The following is a 16,165-nucleotide window of genomic DNA, read 5'->3' on the forward strand; positions in this document are numbered from 1 at the left end:
CAGAGCGGCCACCGGCGGCGGCGGCGGCGGCGGCGGCGCGGCCGGGCTCCGGCCAGGCGGGCGGGTGGCCGGGCGGGCGTCCGCGCTACCCGGCCGGCCCGGGCCCCGGCCGCGGCCCCCAGCCGCGGCCCCCGGCTGTCAGCGGGCGGGGACCGCGCCGCCGCTCCCCCGCCAGGCGTGGGGCGCCCAGCGCGGACCCCGGGGTTTGTTTACGTCCGGGCGGGTGCCCGGGGGCCACCCGCAGACCCCGCAGCCGCCCCGCTCTTTTGTGTGCCTGCAGGAGCGGCGCGGAGCCGGCCCCTCCGCGGCCGGGAACCCCGGTAGGGGCGCTTGGGGAAACTTGCTGGGGGCGGCGGGCGCCGCGCACGCGGAGCCCGGGTGTCGGGTGTCCCGGGGGCGCGGGTACGGGCGCCGGAGGAGGGCTGCAACTTTCCCCGAACGCAGGCCCGGCTCTGCGCCCGGTTGCGCGGTCTGTCCGGGCCGGGGGCGCTTGCTCCCCGGCGCCTGTCCGGGCGGTCCTCTCCCCGCGCCCAGGGGCTCCCGCGGACCCCAGTAAATATCCCACCCCCTCGCTTCTCTCTGATCCTCTCCTCCGAGGCCCTGTCCTCCCAGCAGGGCCCGCGGGGGGCAATGGACCGCGCGGCGGGTCCGCTTCGAAATGCCTACTCCGATCGGGTTCTCGAAACCAAAGCCCCCGGGGCCTCGCTGGACTGTGGTATACCGGGCCGTGGACCACGCGCCGAGCCCCGGGCGCCGAGGGGGCATCGTGCTGGGGCTCCACATCCGGCGCCCGAGCCGCAGGCGTGCCCAGGGGGCGCGTTCCTGCCTGCCAACCCCCACCCAGGGGAGCGGCGCGCCCTCGGGGTCCGCCCGGGACCTGCCAGCTCCGCGCTCGCGGCGCCGGGACGGCCCCGGGACTCTGCCAGGTGGATGTTGTGCGTAGCCGGAGCCAAGTTGAAGGTGAGCGGCGTGTGGGCCAGAAACTCCGCGAGCGCTGGCGGTGGTGTTGGGGGGGTGTCTGCGTCTTAGAGACCCTGGGCGGCCTGGCGCTCCGGGGCGGGGGTGTGGGCCCTCGGCGTCCCGGGGGGGACGGCTGTTGCTCCCAACTCAAAGGTGTGCTTGAAGGTAAACTTGGCCTAACTTTCCTAACCCGGAGGACTGGTGATAGTGACCTACAGTACTTTTAGGAGGAAAGCAAATGAACTCCAGATGCGGGCTTGTATGAAGTGAAGCGGATTGGATTAAAATGTATATAAACGGAGTATGACAACTTTAATTGTGTGTGCTTGTTTTCTGCTCTGCCTACGTAAGAGCGGTAAAGCAGACTCATAGTCGTTATGAAATTTCTTCAGATTTCTCACTTAACTGGCAAGAAGACTATGTGAAATATGTATTTCCGATAAGATTAAAACTTCAAGGAGTTCGTGTTTATTGACTAAAATAGATTACTCCAAAGTGTCTATTGTGTAAATTAGATTCCTGAATGTAATGAACACAGCTGAATGGCATTTTTGATAAATTGGTCTACCCTGTTTTAGTAAAAATAGCTCCCTTTTACCATAATTTAATTCCTGAGCTTACTGTAAAACCCGTTGTGGAGTTTTAGGAGACAAACCTTAATTTTTTTTTTTCTTGTCTTCCTAAACGTGACATTCTAGCTTAACACCAATGCGGTTTCTTCTTTAAGCATCCTGGCAAAACTGCCTGGGAGGTGGATTTGGTTTCTAGGGAGTTATTATATGAACTCGTTGACCCCGTTCCCCCCCACCTTGGTGATTAGCTAGTTCTTCAGGGTAGCATGGTTAACTGTGTAACTTTACTGAAAAGTTTCCCTATCAGTTCATGTGAATGCACTTTCAGATGTTCATCTTGAATCTTAAAAATTCTTTGAGCATCGTTTTTTTTACTGAGCAGCCATTGGCTTTTGGTGATAGATAAGGATTTGGCCTTCGATGATTGATTTCCTATTGCCGCTTCATCGCCTGTTTGAAAACCTTCAGTTGCCTGTGGAACGCCCAAGTTCCAGGAGAAGGCTAAACTAGTTCTTTCTCTGGGCCCTGAAGAGGCCTTTTGAAATGATATCTAGTTTAGCGTCACCTCTATTCTCAGACAGTAAGTGAGCCAGTGGGACTGCAGTTTGAGAAGAGAGAATTCATTAGTTTCAGACTCTTCTCATCTTTCCAGAGCCCCTTACACCGAGATCGGGTTGCCTGCAGAGCCCAGCGAGGGTTGTGGTAAAGAGGCTGGGTCTCGGAGGGTCCGGGTGAGTTGAGGCAATTGTGCCCCTGGCCACAATGCGGGGAGCCCCTGGCCACAATGCGGGGAGCCGGGGCAGAGTTCCGGGCCCTCTGCTCGGTCTGACTTGAAGCTGCCTTGGGCTGTGCAGTGAGTGCCCAGGAAGAGAGTTTCTGAAGACTGAGCTCTATTTTGTTTCCTTTTTAGTCCCAAAGTCTTGTTGGTATGGGAATTTCAGTGATCTGGCCTTGTTAAGACTAGTTGGACAAGTTTTTATCCTATCCCAGACTTGTAAAAACCAGGATTTTTTTTTTTTTAATAAGAAAACCACTATTGTATAAATTTGTCTTTTAAATACACGTTTGGAAAGAGGGCACTTTCTAAAATGAGCTCATGTAACTCTGTATGTTAGGGTAGCTTTTTGCCAGTGCCTGGCTAGGGCGTTCGTTATTCCTCCGTGGTGACTAGCCTTTCCCTTTAAGGAAGCTCTGCAAAAGTAACCTTTAAATGTTTTCCTCTTTTTCAAAATAAGAAAACAATTTCATTTTTGCTGCAAGTCCATTTTCTGGTTGCTTTTATTTTGTTTTCTCCTGTTAAGGAAGTGTGTATGTTACCAGCCCTCCAGAACTCTTCCCTCTAGGAAGTATATTATTTTGATTAAAATATGTATCTCATCTAGGACCCTTTATAAAATAATGAGTAAACAACTGGAGGGGTTCCACACAACTGCTGTTTTTGTTTTCTTGGTTCTCTTAATATCATTGTCTTTGAGATTGAGTGTGGGAAGGGGGTCATTATCACTTGATTAAAGTTTTTTTTTCTTTTTCTTTTATACAAAACTATGTGTAGGGTTTTTTTTTGGGTTTTTGTTTTGTCTTTTTTTTTTTTTTTTAAAAGTGTAAGTCAGTGACGGGGTTGAGTTACGCAGCACCTCCTGGGCAGTTGGGTCCATAGAGGCCCTCTTCTGCTTCCCCAATTTCACCCATCTCCTGCCAGTAGTTAGTGACATGAAACGGACAGATTGCTAGTCCCCTCAGGAATGACTCTCTCCTAATCCACTGAGCTAACCTTAAAATTAAAAATACTGTCTGGTGAGCTGATGGAGCCCAAGACCTTTAGTGGCTGTTGAAGAAGTTCTCTGCCCTGTTGTATGCAATTCAGACGAACCCACTAGGGTTCATGTGAGGCCGGGGGGGTGGGTGGTGTGGAGGGGGGGATGTCCCTGTGCAGAAGCACCAGGCTGTGCTTGGAGACCCTCCACTCCGAGTCTACCTGGAGCAGTCAGCAGTCTAAACTGCTCCTGAGGCTGTGCTCATATTCTGTGTCTTAGGAGAGAAAACAGGGCTCCAAGTAGAAAATCCATGTGCCTTTCAGCTCCTTTATAAAAGCACAAGGAACATCCTCAGTGAAAGGAAGGAAGGACAAATTTGTTAGAGGAAAAGTTGTACATTTTTAAAAAGAGAAATTCATCGTGTGAAAAATCCTGCAGAGCTAAGCCAGATTCCTACCTGTGCTTCCGTCTTTTTCAGGTCACACGTTTGGCTTCATGTAAGTGTCACATATTTAAGACAGGTATATCTGATGGACTGTAACATAAATGCTGACTAAAAGTTACTATAAACATTAAATATACAGGATCATATATTTTTAGAAATTATTTAAAAACCTATTTAACATATTATACATACATTATATATATATAGTAGCTTTCCCTATGAAAGTTCTGATTTTTACAAGTAATTGTCAAAGATAGAAATTCGTGTATTTCATCCTGTTGTTTTGTCTGAAGCTCTGCATTATGGCTGCAGAGAGATAGTTTTGGTTTCAGCTGAAATTCCCCTGCCTCTGATTGTCTAAACCAGACCCTTAATCTTATTTTAACATACTTAAAATGTTCAGAAAACCCGGAAGAATTGTTTTGTATAAGTAGCAAGTGAATGTGGTTTAAACACTCAAGCAGTTCTGGTATCTAATTGGAAACAGGTGGAATTCTTGGAATCCTGTGTTTGAATCTTATTATAGCAGAGCACAGAGACACTCCTTACTTATGGCCATTCATTTTGTTGAAGCTGTTTGAAATGGGGCTCTGTGACCTCTCCCTGTGCCCCACTGCTGTTTACCTGATGTTCAGCTGTGCTGGGCGTTTTAGGGACGGGATACCTGTGTGTGCTTGGACACCCAAGAGAACTGTGCATGTGTGGATCACGGAGTGAAAGGGGAACTTTAATGGCATAATTAGACGAGCGATTTAATATCTGTATTATATAACTAATAGAGCAAAGAAATTTGTGATTCTGATTTAATAAGCATTTGTTGACATGAGCATTTGGGTACCTTTTCTTATACCCTGATAAACATTTCAAATTCAGAAAGAAATTACTTTCCCTAAGTACATTTAGAAATGTAGCCTTAAATAGCAACCAAACCAGACCAAACCAAACACCAGGTTAGGAGGATATTCCAGTAAAATGTTCACGGTGGGGCCCTCTGAATTATCTCAGTCATTCTTCCTATTCTACTTTTCAAAGCCAGCTAATAGCCTTGGTTTTGCTTTATGTTTAAGAACCAAGTTTCGGTTGGTGTTTAGGTGCTGATTTGTGTCGAGCTGTCGGTTCTCACAGTCTTGGATTTGCTGAGCTGTAATCAGTCCTGCTTTTCGGCTCTCCTCTGAGAACGCTGGTAGAGGAGAACGGTCTTTGGCTGGGCAGGAGGTGTTCCTGCAGGGACTTACCTGGGATTGACGGGGTACCTGTGGCATAGCCTTCATTTGTACCATGGCTTGAAGCTGCTTTGAAGCACCTGGGCTAAGCACCTGGGATAATGTACCTGTGACTTAAAAAGTCTGTGCGCTACCCTGTTCATATAATGTGACGTAGTTTGAAGGCGAACAGCTCTTCCTGAAAGACGTCTGATTTGTTGCAAACCCCATCAAGAACCTTTCCTTTGAAAAGTAAACAACTTTCTAATAAAAATAATTCTAATTCTTGCTGTAATTAAATTCTGATACGATGATGTTAGTGTGCAAAATAAATGTTGTCAGTTTCTTCATTTGAATCTGAAGGCCTTTCCTTAGGCAGGAGGCCCCGGGCAGGCAGCAGAATTTTTGTGTTTATTAGAGCCCTGGGCCTGGGGCAGCCGGGGAAGTTCTTCAAATGTATGATTGGTGGGATCCCTACGCAGAGGTTCCCCCCCCCCCCCCGCCCCATTCTCAGGAACACCATGGGACAGGTGACCGGAAAGGAGCGGGGTTGGGAGTGTTCAGTCCTTCCAAGAATTTATCCAACACTGCAGAGCCACTGGAAGAATAGGTAGGAGGTGCACGTGAAACTGACTAGATTCTGCTTCCTTCTTTGAGGCACTTGTGAAGTTGGGAACACCAGCTATGTGGTCCACACCTTTTATAAAACACGAGAGGCCACAGCAGGGCCTACCCAGTCTTGCTTGTGGCCGACTCACTCAGCTGACAGTTGAAATCCTGGATGCTTTTGACTGTGATTTGTGAAGTTAATGTCGGGAGAAATTACCAGAACTCTCTCTGAAGCTTGTGCTCTCTTAGCATTACCCTGGGTATACCAGCCTGCGGCCGTTTTCTTAGACATCTTTCTCTTTGACTGTGTTTATCAAATAAGTTAAAGGAGTTAACATTTCTTTAAAAAGTTATGCATAGTTGTGTGGTGTCTTGAGTTTGGTTAAGGGAAAAACATATTGACAAATTAGCTCTTTCTTAAGTGAACATTGCGAAATTGTGAGAAATAGAATGCCATTCTTACTGTCATTAAAATTTTATTTGGGTGTTGACAGCTTTTTGCCAAATGTAAGGCGTTCAGATCCTGTCCACCCAGCTGTAAAAAACAAAAAACCCAACCAGCTCAAAAGCTTCTTTCCAATTTCCCCCAAAAAGCAAGATGGTCTTTCTTAATCACCAGGTCTCTTCCCCTAATAAATTGTTAACATTTTATTTTCTAACATAGTTTTATATTTTTAAGACCCAAAAGAATATGAACTCATTTTAGGCATCTTGGTTCAGTTGTTATTTTGGACCTGCAAGGGTCTTTGGTTTATTGCCACCTTCCCTTGGATTTTTGGAGGAGAAATTGCTGTTTAGATCAAAATAATTTGATGTAAAGCTAGTAAGTGACACCAAAGGTAAATCCTTGTCTTGAAGAGCTGGAAGATGCAAATAGAAGCAAGGCCGGTGAGCTGCTGGCAAAGGAAGGGCCGCTTCGGAGCCGCGCTCAGCCTGGGTGCTGCCGGCCGAGTGCCTGCTGCCACCCTGCTTGCCACTTCTTGTCCCTCTCTGAGCTCCCGCCCTGCCAAGCCTGTCCCCTCCTTCGTGTGACAACTGTTGTTGTTGTTGTTTTTTTAAAAGTATTTGTGGAGCTCCATTATTTTGAGATTCTTGGAAGAAAGATACTATGTAAATGAAAATTAAAAATAAAATTCTTGCTGGAGGGGATTGTACATTCAATTTTTTGATTAGGTTTGGAAAAGATTTTTTTTCTCCTTACCCTGAAAATAAGAACATTCTGTTGCTCCTGTCACCGTTTTTGCTTCATTCGGAAAGGTGTGGCAGATAATGGTGAAACGCATCCTTTATTTTCTGTTTTTCACCATGATAGTTGCCCTAGAACTTGAACCCATGCGGTTCTGTGTACAGTGAATTCTTTGTTTCACATTGTTCTACTGTGCCCAGCTGCCCATAGGACACAAACCTTTTAAAGGGGAAAAAATTTTGGGTCATCACCGTGCAGAAGTTACAGCTAAAATACGTAGACCTGCAAATAAAATTCCACCTTCCCTTACCGTTCACACAGGAAGAGGTGGTGTAAGTTGTGCGTTTTTGAAACAGAAAGCTGTGAGAATCAGAGGGTTCATGTAAACCAGTGTTAGAAACCTCAGTTTACTGGAATCGCTTTGTTTCACTTGTACCTCTTGTACCTCGACTCGTTTACATAACACAGTGCGCTGTCACACCCGTCAGCCAAGTCGGAGACAGGTCAGGTTCAGAGTCATGCTTCTGCTCCACAGGCATGTGTGGGACCCAGCAGCCAGACGGGAAGCCCAGGCTGCTGCCAGAGCGCCCTGTCCAGGTGACGTGGTCTGCCAGGGACCTCAGGGGCAAGCGCAGAGGACCAGTGAGGTGGCCAGGGCCTGGCGAGCACTTACCTTGGAGAGCATGGCAGGAAGCTGTCACCTGGAGCCGACCATCCCTGGGGGTTGGGGGAGGGGGAGGGACACATGCTCTTCCCCCTATGGTTCCTCAACCCTGGCACCCCAATTTGTCAGCATTGATATGGGATTGGAAGAGGAAGGGTATTGCCAGTTACGGTTGAATGTCATCGTCAGGAGGAGTAAGAAGTGGTTTGTGGTGATTGTTTCACGTTGCTCTGTGTTGGTGTGTAATTATGCTGTCATTTTAAGACACACTGATACTTTAATAAATCTTGTGTGTGCGTGTGCGCGCGCAGTTAGTTTTGAAGGCTGCTTGTGTGTGAGAGCCAAAGCTTCCTAACTACAAGAGCTGAGTGTAGCCTTTACTTGTTTGAAAATTGTCTGAAACGGGTCGCGATCCATTATGTATGTGGCTGCCAGATGAATCTTCCCAAATCATTGATTTCATCATGTCATTCCTCTCCTTAAAGACCCACAGTGGCTCACGTTGGCACAGAATGGCGGCCACATCCTTAGGAGGCAGAGTTCCTGACGGCTGTCTCCACCCCGCCCCCTCCCCGCTTAGGAGGATCCCAGATCCCCGGTCCACTGGGGAAACTCCTCCCTCTGCACATCTGAGTCTGTAGCCTAGTTTATGCACTTCTTCTTCATTTTCACCAACGCCAAGGGAGCCCCTGTGTGCCAGGCACTGTGATGCAGGGTGAGAGAGCCGCGGCTCCCCGCTGGAAGAGCGGGCAGCCTGCTATGGGCAGAGGTGCGCCGGGTGGCTGGGAGGCAGCCGTCACGGAGCATGCGCGTGGATCGGTGGAGGGCTGCAGAGGATGGGCGTCCAGAGCCGGGTGGAGTGGGCAGGGAAAGCGCCCAGAGGCCGGTAAAGCTTGAGCCGAGTTCTGTGCACCTGGGGAAGCGTGGGAGAGGGTGTGCCAGCAGAGCAGTTGGGGGGTGGCCGGTGGTCGCTGAGCTCTGACTGTCTCCTTTGCTGTTTCTGATGGCCCCCACATAGCACCCACTGAGCTTCCCAGGCACGCGCCTGCTGTTCACTCTGCCCTCTGCTGTGGCACCCACCACAAATCTTGGCACCCAGCGAGTCCTGCTGCACGAGAACTGAGGGCGTCTTTTAGGGAGCAGTCCTGTGTATTTCTGATTTGGGACTCACTCAGCTAGTTAGTTTAAGAAAGCAAACGGAATTCTTCTTAGAATTGTGAAAGGTAGGCAGGGTATATTAAAATGGCTGTGTTTTGAAAGCTACTGATAGATACACACTGATAGAACATGTATTTCTTTTTTTATTCCCGTTTATTAAACTCCTTCTTTGCAAAGTGACATATACGTTGGTTAAAATATACATAATTGTATTTGTGGCACATAACACAGAAAATTCACGTTTTTAAAAATAGAATCGGGCAGAACAATTCTTTGACAGAGATTTATTCTCTGACTCTGCTCACAGCCTGAATGGGAGGAAACTTCCCCATATGAATGGGGAAAGTTGGTATTGCAACGGTCAGGACTCCACCAATGCAAGAGAAAGCGAGTAGCAAGAAACACGAAGGCTTGGGGGTCAGCGCTGGAGAAACGTCTCAGGCGTGCTCGGCCCCCAGAAGCTGTCCCGTGGGCCTGGGCAAAGGCTCCCGAGCAGCTCGTTTCACAGCAGTGGCCTTCATAGCCTGCATGCTTTCTCTGCTTCTTCATTTACAAAGAAAGTACCTAGGGTATTTTTGTAGGGGTGACGTCAGTGTCTGGCTGCATCAGCATTTGCATGGATTTGGGGAAGTGAGGGCTGCCAGGACCTCACCAAGGGGGGGCGCTGAGAGGAGCCACCGTCCCTGGGGTCCAGCCTGGGTGGCTGATGAGGGGGGCACGGCCTGGTGTCCAGAGGGACGGGGAGGAGGCAGTGGAAGAAGACACGCTCCTTTGTTGGGCTTTGTGGGTTTTGGGGGGAGTGGCGGGAATTCAGGGGCTGAGCCCTGGGAAAAAGGAGGGGTGAAGTGCAGTGGAGAGGTTTTGATGTTGAGTCTCCAAGGTGGGTTGAAGCCTGTGGAGGATCTGTTTGCGTTTTGGTTGGTGCTTGAGAGTTGGCCATCATTTGCGGTGGGGAGGGCTGACGGATTAATCTGGTCCCCCCCGCTCCCACCTTGTGTCTTAACTTCCCCATTTCTGGAGCTGGGATTGCAGTGTTGCTTCAGGAAAAGGCAGAGAAGAGAAGGAAAGCATTGGATTCCTCTTATTGTAGCTGGTTTTATGTCCACTAGTGACAAGACAGATGCTTAAAAAAATTTTTTTTATGCCATATATATATATATATATATATATGTATATATATGGTATCAGCTCTCATTTCCTGAGTATTGACCCTGGGCAGGATCTGGTTTAGGCTGTTGATTTCTTTCCTGTCGTCCACACCACAGTCCAGTGGAGGAGCTACGATCCGGGCTGGAAGGTGAGAAGCTGCAAGGAGAAGGTGGATGCCTGGGGCTGCCTCTGTCCCGTCCACACTTTCCCTGCCACCCCTGCTGTCCCTGAGAGGAGCTCTCCCTTGAAGTGGGGTCGTCGTGATGAGGCGACAGGGGGAGCAGAAGGGGTCCCCTGTCCACAAGCTGCCCGGGGTGAGCTTGGGGGTGGGTGAGTCACTGAATGTGAGCAGCTGGGGATTGAGTAGAGTTTCTGAGGTGCACATGAAGGTACTTGGGTGACCGGTGGACAGACACCTTCTGGCCAAGGCCTCGCTGGATCCGAGACATTTTCTAGAGCCTCCCCTGCCCTGAGACTTCAGAGTCAGCTCCCAGCAATAGAGCTCCAAAGAGAATTATCTGAGAGAGAGTCCTTCCCCAGGCAGTGAGTACTCCCGTTAGCAAACTTTATCTTGATAGTACGGGTACAGTTCCAGCGTTGGGCTGAACATAACCCTCCTTGTGTCACCTGCTGCCCTCAACGCCCCATCTGTGCACAGAGCAAATTTGTGGGAAGGTTTTGGGGAAATGGAAGGCAGGAGAGAGGCCTGATGGTGGGGCCTGGGCGGGAGGGAGGGAGGGAGGGAGGGAGGGAGCGAGCTGGCTCAGGGGAGGCCAGGCACTGTCCAGTGGAACTGCCCTGAGCACTGGGCTGTGGAGCATGGGTCTCTAACCAAGACTGTTCTCTGACACACCTGGCCTGATGCTGGTGCTGGGGAGCAATTCGCTGTGAGATGCAAATATTCGGCCAAGACGAAACCACCCCCCTCAGCCCCTGGGAATCTAGTTGCTTTAGCCATCGTAGTGATACTGGATTCAAATCCACTCATATCACCCGAAAAGCATCAACCACACAGGGTTTTGTTCCCAGTTGCAGGTGAAGGCGGTGCTGGGGTGTGTTCAGTAGGAGGCCGGCTCCGTAAGGGGTCTTCAGGTGGACATCCATCCCTTGATGAGAAGCCTGATCAGCTGACGCGCCTTACTTTCCTCAGGGAGTCCTCATGGAAAAGCTGAGCGTTCAGGCTACTCTGAATTCACATGATTATTCTGCAGGCCTGGTTTTTTGGAGATGATGCGACTTGTTTTGTAATGAAGTTGTACATTTAGTAAGAAAATATGCGCAAAGGTGCGCTGGTCTCAGAAATAATGCAGCGTGTTTGAGTGAGGGGGTTTGCAGTTTTGTTTGTTTTTTGAATGACTCATTCTTTTTCGTGGACTGTTGGGGCCTATCATTCATTCATTTATTGAGCGGGTCTCCGTGGTGCCCAGTGTCCGCACTGGATCCTGTTCAAGCCCCTGGGGTACCAAGAGGACTGAGCCCGCGGCCCCACTGGTCAGAACTGCAGGACACAGGGCATCCGCAGGCGTCAGGTTCGGGGCCGGGGGTGTCTGATGTGTGCGGAGGGCAGGACAGGGGCCTGGAAAGATGGGCCTGGGACATCGTGCTGCACTGACCTCCCCTGTGAGCCAGGCGCTGTTCCAGCACAGCCTTCTAGTGACCAGAGCAGCAGGACGTCCCTGCCCTCAGGGAGCTTACGATCCAGCAGGGGAGACAGAAAGTAAACACAGAAGGAATAAGTACGTTACAGAGTGCAAGTACGTGCCCAGGGCCTGGGCCCAGACAGCCTCTGTGCAAAGCCCTGCTGAGTCAGTTCTGTGTTCTGAGGGCCCTGAGAGATGCTGCTTTTAAATGCGAGAGGGCCAATTCAGCACACAGATTTGTGGTTAGGAGGATTCTTCCAGAAGCTCCTTAGGACAGGCTGATCAGAGTGTGAGGGGGAGGAGTGGTGAGGGATGGAGCCGGGAGGGTAGGACGTCCTAGTCCAGTAAGGGGTGGAGAGGGACTGGGCCAGGAGAAAAGACGCCAGGCTGAGTGCTGGTGGCCGAGGGAGGAGGCGGCGCCCGGGTCCTGGCGTGTCCAGGGAGGCTGCTGGGGTTGTGGTGGCCGTGGCAGAGATGGGCCCAGTGAGTGGCATTTGGACAGGCCTTCTGGGGGAGAGGTGTCAGCTGAGGAGACTGGGGCTGGGGGAGGGGCTGGGAGCAGTGCCTGGAGGAAGGAGTGGTTTTCAGGTTCTGGTAGATGCTGAGCGGCCAGCAGGCCTGTGTCACCTGGTGCCTGGCGCTGGCCCTTCCAGAGGTGGCCCATGCACACGGCCGCTGGGCTGGGCCCCAGAGGTTGATTAAAAGCAGGTGGGGTGCCGTCCGCCCTACTTGAGCGTTGGGTGTGACCCAGACATGCATGGAGTCAGCCCGTCGTTTCTTTTATTCATCCCTATTTGCTTTTTGTCGGTAATCCTTTGTAATTCCCTAGTTTCATGGTGTAATTTTAATGGAATTAAACTTGAACACTTCAATTTGTAATTAATTACGTTCGGCTTCAATTACAATGGCTAATTATAGCGTGATACCTGGTGGCAAGTCAGGTACATCCTGCTGGCCTGTTCCTGTCTGCCAGCTATTAGGATGGCCACTCTCTGTCACCAGGGGTGCGGCTGCCTTTGGGGCTGCCCGGTGCCTCTGTCCCACCCCACCAGGGGCAGCTCCAGGACCTGTGAGGTGTGCAGCATGGGGGAGGTGCAGGGATGGGGGTGGTGGGTGGGGAGGCCTATTTTAGGACGCAAAGGCTCGAACTTGTTTTCAGGTCAGAGAGCTAGGAAAGCAAGTCTGGGGGAGGCCACACGGGAGGAGCAGGGCACTACTGCGGGATTCCTCTACTTACTCTGGGATATTGGAGGGAGGTCGCACTTAAGTCAGGGTGAACACGGCCTGAAGAACGGGCAGGATGGTTTAGGGAGAAAGGAAAAGGTGCAAGAACCACCTTGGGGTGAAAGGAGGGGGTGGGGTGGAAGCCAGGTTTAAAAATGTCACTGTGGGAACTATTCCCAGGTGGCCAGTGTGCAGGGCTCTGGGACCAGGAAACCGCCTCAGCCCTCACGATGGAGCTTGTGTTTGTGGGCTTCCTCTTTGCATGTGGTGGTGGTTTTATTTTGTGTTAGGAGGAGGGGGTCTTGCTGAGAAATCTGTACCCCGATCCACCGTTGCCCCCGAAGCTGGGCACTCCCATCTCCCGCTGATGGGGAATCGCAGCCCTTCCCAGAACTGGGCTGGGGGGTGCATGTTCGCTCGAGGGCGCCATGGTGGGCCTCCCGCCCCTACCAGCACAGCCTGTCTCCAGACGCTCCTGCCATCCTGCTGTCCTCCAGGGAAGCTTCTTGGAATGGACTTTCAGCAGTGGTGCCCGCGGGTGGCATCCAGTGTCCAGTGGCCTGTTAATTTGAGAGGCTCAGGGCATTTTTTCAAAAGCTGATTCTTATATCTGAGACTAGGGCGGTTTTCCTGATGCTCATCTGTAAGTTTTCCAGCATTTCCCGTTGGGATCGTGCTGGCCAAGGGGCTGTGTCAGAAGCGCAAGCTGAGGCGGAGTTTTGAGTTAGGCCATGAGGGCCCCTAAGTGTCTTAGGGATTTCTGTTCTTTAAGGGAGAGTTAGTTTTACACTTCGGAGAGGGAGCGTGATGGCGCAGCATGTGCTTGGAAAACTTTTCCCCGTTGAACATGCTGCTTGCTGTCCTGGTGCACAGGGCAGCTCCCTGGACATGATGCCTGATACCTCTGCTCCATTACTTTTTAAGATAAAATTGATATAAAACTCACCATTTTAACCTTTTTAAAGTATACAATTCATTATTTTTTGGTATATTCACAATGTGGTGCAACCATCACCACAGTCTAATTCCAGAACGTTTCCAACACCCCATCGAGAACCCCATACCTGTCAGCAGTCACTCCTCACCTGCCCCACGTCCCCCAAGCTCTGTGTAACCTTTAATCTACTTCCTGTCTCTGTGGGTTTGTCTATTCTGGGTATTTCACGTATAAACGGAATCATACAGTATGTATGTGGCCCTTCGCGTCTGGCTTCTTTCACTCACTGTGATGTTCATCCACGTTGTAGCAGGTATCACCACTTCGTTCTTTTTCATGGCTGAATAATATCCCATGGTGTGGATATACAACTTCTTGTTTGTGCTTTCATAAATTGATGGGCATTTGGATTGTTTCCACTTTGGGGCTAGTATGAAGAAGGCTGCTGTGAACAACTCTGTGTAAGTGTTTATGTGACCGTAGGTTTTCAGTTTTCTTAGGTATATACTTAAGAGTGGAGTTGCTGGGTGGTAGGTGGTGACTCTGTTTAGCGTTTTGAGTCTGTTCCTTTGTGGCTTCTTCTCTGTGACTCCTGTTTTCTCTGGGGGTGCTCATTTTAAGGTCCAGACTGTTCCATCTTAGCTCTGTTCTGTTCTGCTCTGGTCTTCCTCTTGACTCTTTCTCGGGTGCCTTACTGATGGGGATCGCCCCCCCCGCCCCCGGGACCACTGTTACGTGCAGATGCATTGTGGAGAGGCTGGGAGCAGTTTGAATGAGAGCACACACTGTTGGCCGCCCCCCTCCCCTCATCTCTCCCCTCCCCGCCTTCCCTCCTTACTCACCAGCAAGGGGCCTCTCCCGTGGCCAAGTGTGCTGGGTATTTCACTTCATTTTGGCCAGAGAGATGGGGACTGTCAGGCAGATTTGCTTATGGTGCTGCTGCTTTGATAAAAGCCAGGACAGACTGCCATTTTCTGCCTGTGAACACGCCTGCGGGAGAAGAGGCTGCCCAGGCCTGCTGCCATCATCTTAGCCCCAAAGGGGGAAGCCCAGGATGACGGCAACCACGGAGGACGTGGAGCAGGGAGGTGGCGGGAACCTGGGCCCTGGCTCCTGCAGCCGCCCTCCCCCAGCTCTCTGTGATGCCAAACGAGCATTATAGCTGAAGTCCAGACCACAGAAAGCTTCTCCTGACTGCTTTGTCTGGGTGTGGACATGCAAGTCATGTTTTCTGAGATGCGCTGGTCCTGGCTGAAGGCAGACCTGAGGGTGTGAGAAGAAAGTGAGCGCTTGAAGCTCTCTTTTCTGATAGCAAGCAGAATCCCATTTGCCAAGCCAGATGTCCTTCAGTACTTTAGATCCAGCCGATAAAGCACTGAGCATTTAGAATGGTTAATATAAGTTAAGTACAGTTAGAAGCTGGTGTAAATTGTGAATGAAATTGACAGGTTCCATAAGTTACAGCAAAATACCAAATCTTCTTCAAGTAGAAGATGTATGTGTATCTCTGTGGTCTGTCAACCCAGACAGGTGTATCATCTTACCTCCTTGGAATAGAAATGAGGGGCTGCTATCAACCCAGTTCACTATAATTCTGAAAGTTTAGGGACATCTTGCCAGTTGTTTTATGTCAAAGATTGAAATCCTTAAGTCAAGTTGTAAGAACTTTAACGCTCTCATTTCTTTTTTTCTTTTTTTTTTTTTTGCGGTACGCGGGCCTCTCACTGCCGTGGCCTCTCCCGTTGCGGAGCACACAGGCTCCGGACGCGCAGGCTCAGCGGCCATGGCTCACGGGCCCAGCCGCTCCGCGGCATGTGGGATCTTCCCGGACCGGGGCACGAACCCGCGTCCCCTGCATCGGCAGGCGGACTCTCAACCACTGCGCCACCAGGGAAGCCCCAACGCTCTCATTGGGCAGGAAAGATCAAACCCCTATTTTCTGCCTGCCTTCAGGGCGTGTGTGTGTGTGTGTGTGTATATGTATGTGTCTTGTGTGTGCATGTGTACACACACGTGTGTCTCCCCCCACACGAGTTGCAGTAATCACTTCTCAGTTCACAGCACATCATGATTCATCTTACTAAATTTTTCCTCCTTTCTGCTCTATCCCCATTTCTAGTCTCCTCCTCTCCTCATTCTAACGTGTTTAGTATGCCTCTATATGGATGTATTCTTGTAAAGTATGTGGCCTGTTTTGTATGTATAAGTAGTTATAATTCTTAAGCGTGGCATCGTGCTATAAATCTTTCTCTCCTTCCCTTTCACTTCTCACTGTTTTTGAGATCTGTCCATGTTACCCCCCATAAATTTCATCATTCGTGAGAGCTACATCGGATTCCACCTTAAGAATCCACTTGTCTTAGTCAGCTCAGGCTGCTATAACAAAATACCACACACAGGAGTGGGGGTGGGTTAAATAGCAGACATTTATTGCTCACAGTTCTGGAGGCTGGGAAGCCCAAGGTCAAGGTGCCTGCAGATTCAGTTCCTGAGGACAGCCCTCTCCCTAGCTTGCAGACAGCCATCTTGCTCTGTCCTCAACATGATGAAGGGTCTTGAGAGAGAGTGAGTCTTTTCATAAGGACACTAATCCCGTCATGGGGATTCCACCCTCATGACCTCATCTAAACCTCCCAAAGGCCCCACCTCCAAACACCATCACATC

At 50.3% G+C, this 16,165-nt stretch overlaps 1 protein-coding gene across 7 annotated transcripts in view; it reads left to right on the forward strand.

The window, feature by feature from the left end:
* CUX1 (cut like homeobox 1) overlaps positions 1-16,165 on the forward strand; it is a 348,779-nt gene that overhangs the window by 849 nt on the left and 331,765 nt on the right. The window contains exon 1 of one of the 7 annotated variants that reach the window (XM_033839693.2): positions 347-960. The exons of the other annotated variants lie outside the window; for them this stretch is intronic. Coding sequence (XP_033695584.1) covers positions 631-960 — 330 coding nt within the window. The 5' untranslated portion in view covers positions 347-630. Of the gene's footprint in view, positions 1-346; positions 961-16,165 lie in introns of those variants that run through there. 7 annotated transcript variants of the gene reach the window in all.

The sequence above is a fragment of the Tursiops truncatus genome, chromosome 15, assembly GCF_011762595.2.
Source record: "Tursiops truncatus isolate mTurTru1 chromosome 15, mTurTru1.mat.Y, whole genome shotgun sequence".
NCBI lineage: Eukaryota > Metazoa > Chordata > Mammalia > Artiodactyla > Delphinidae > Tursiops > Tursiops truncatus.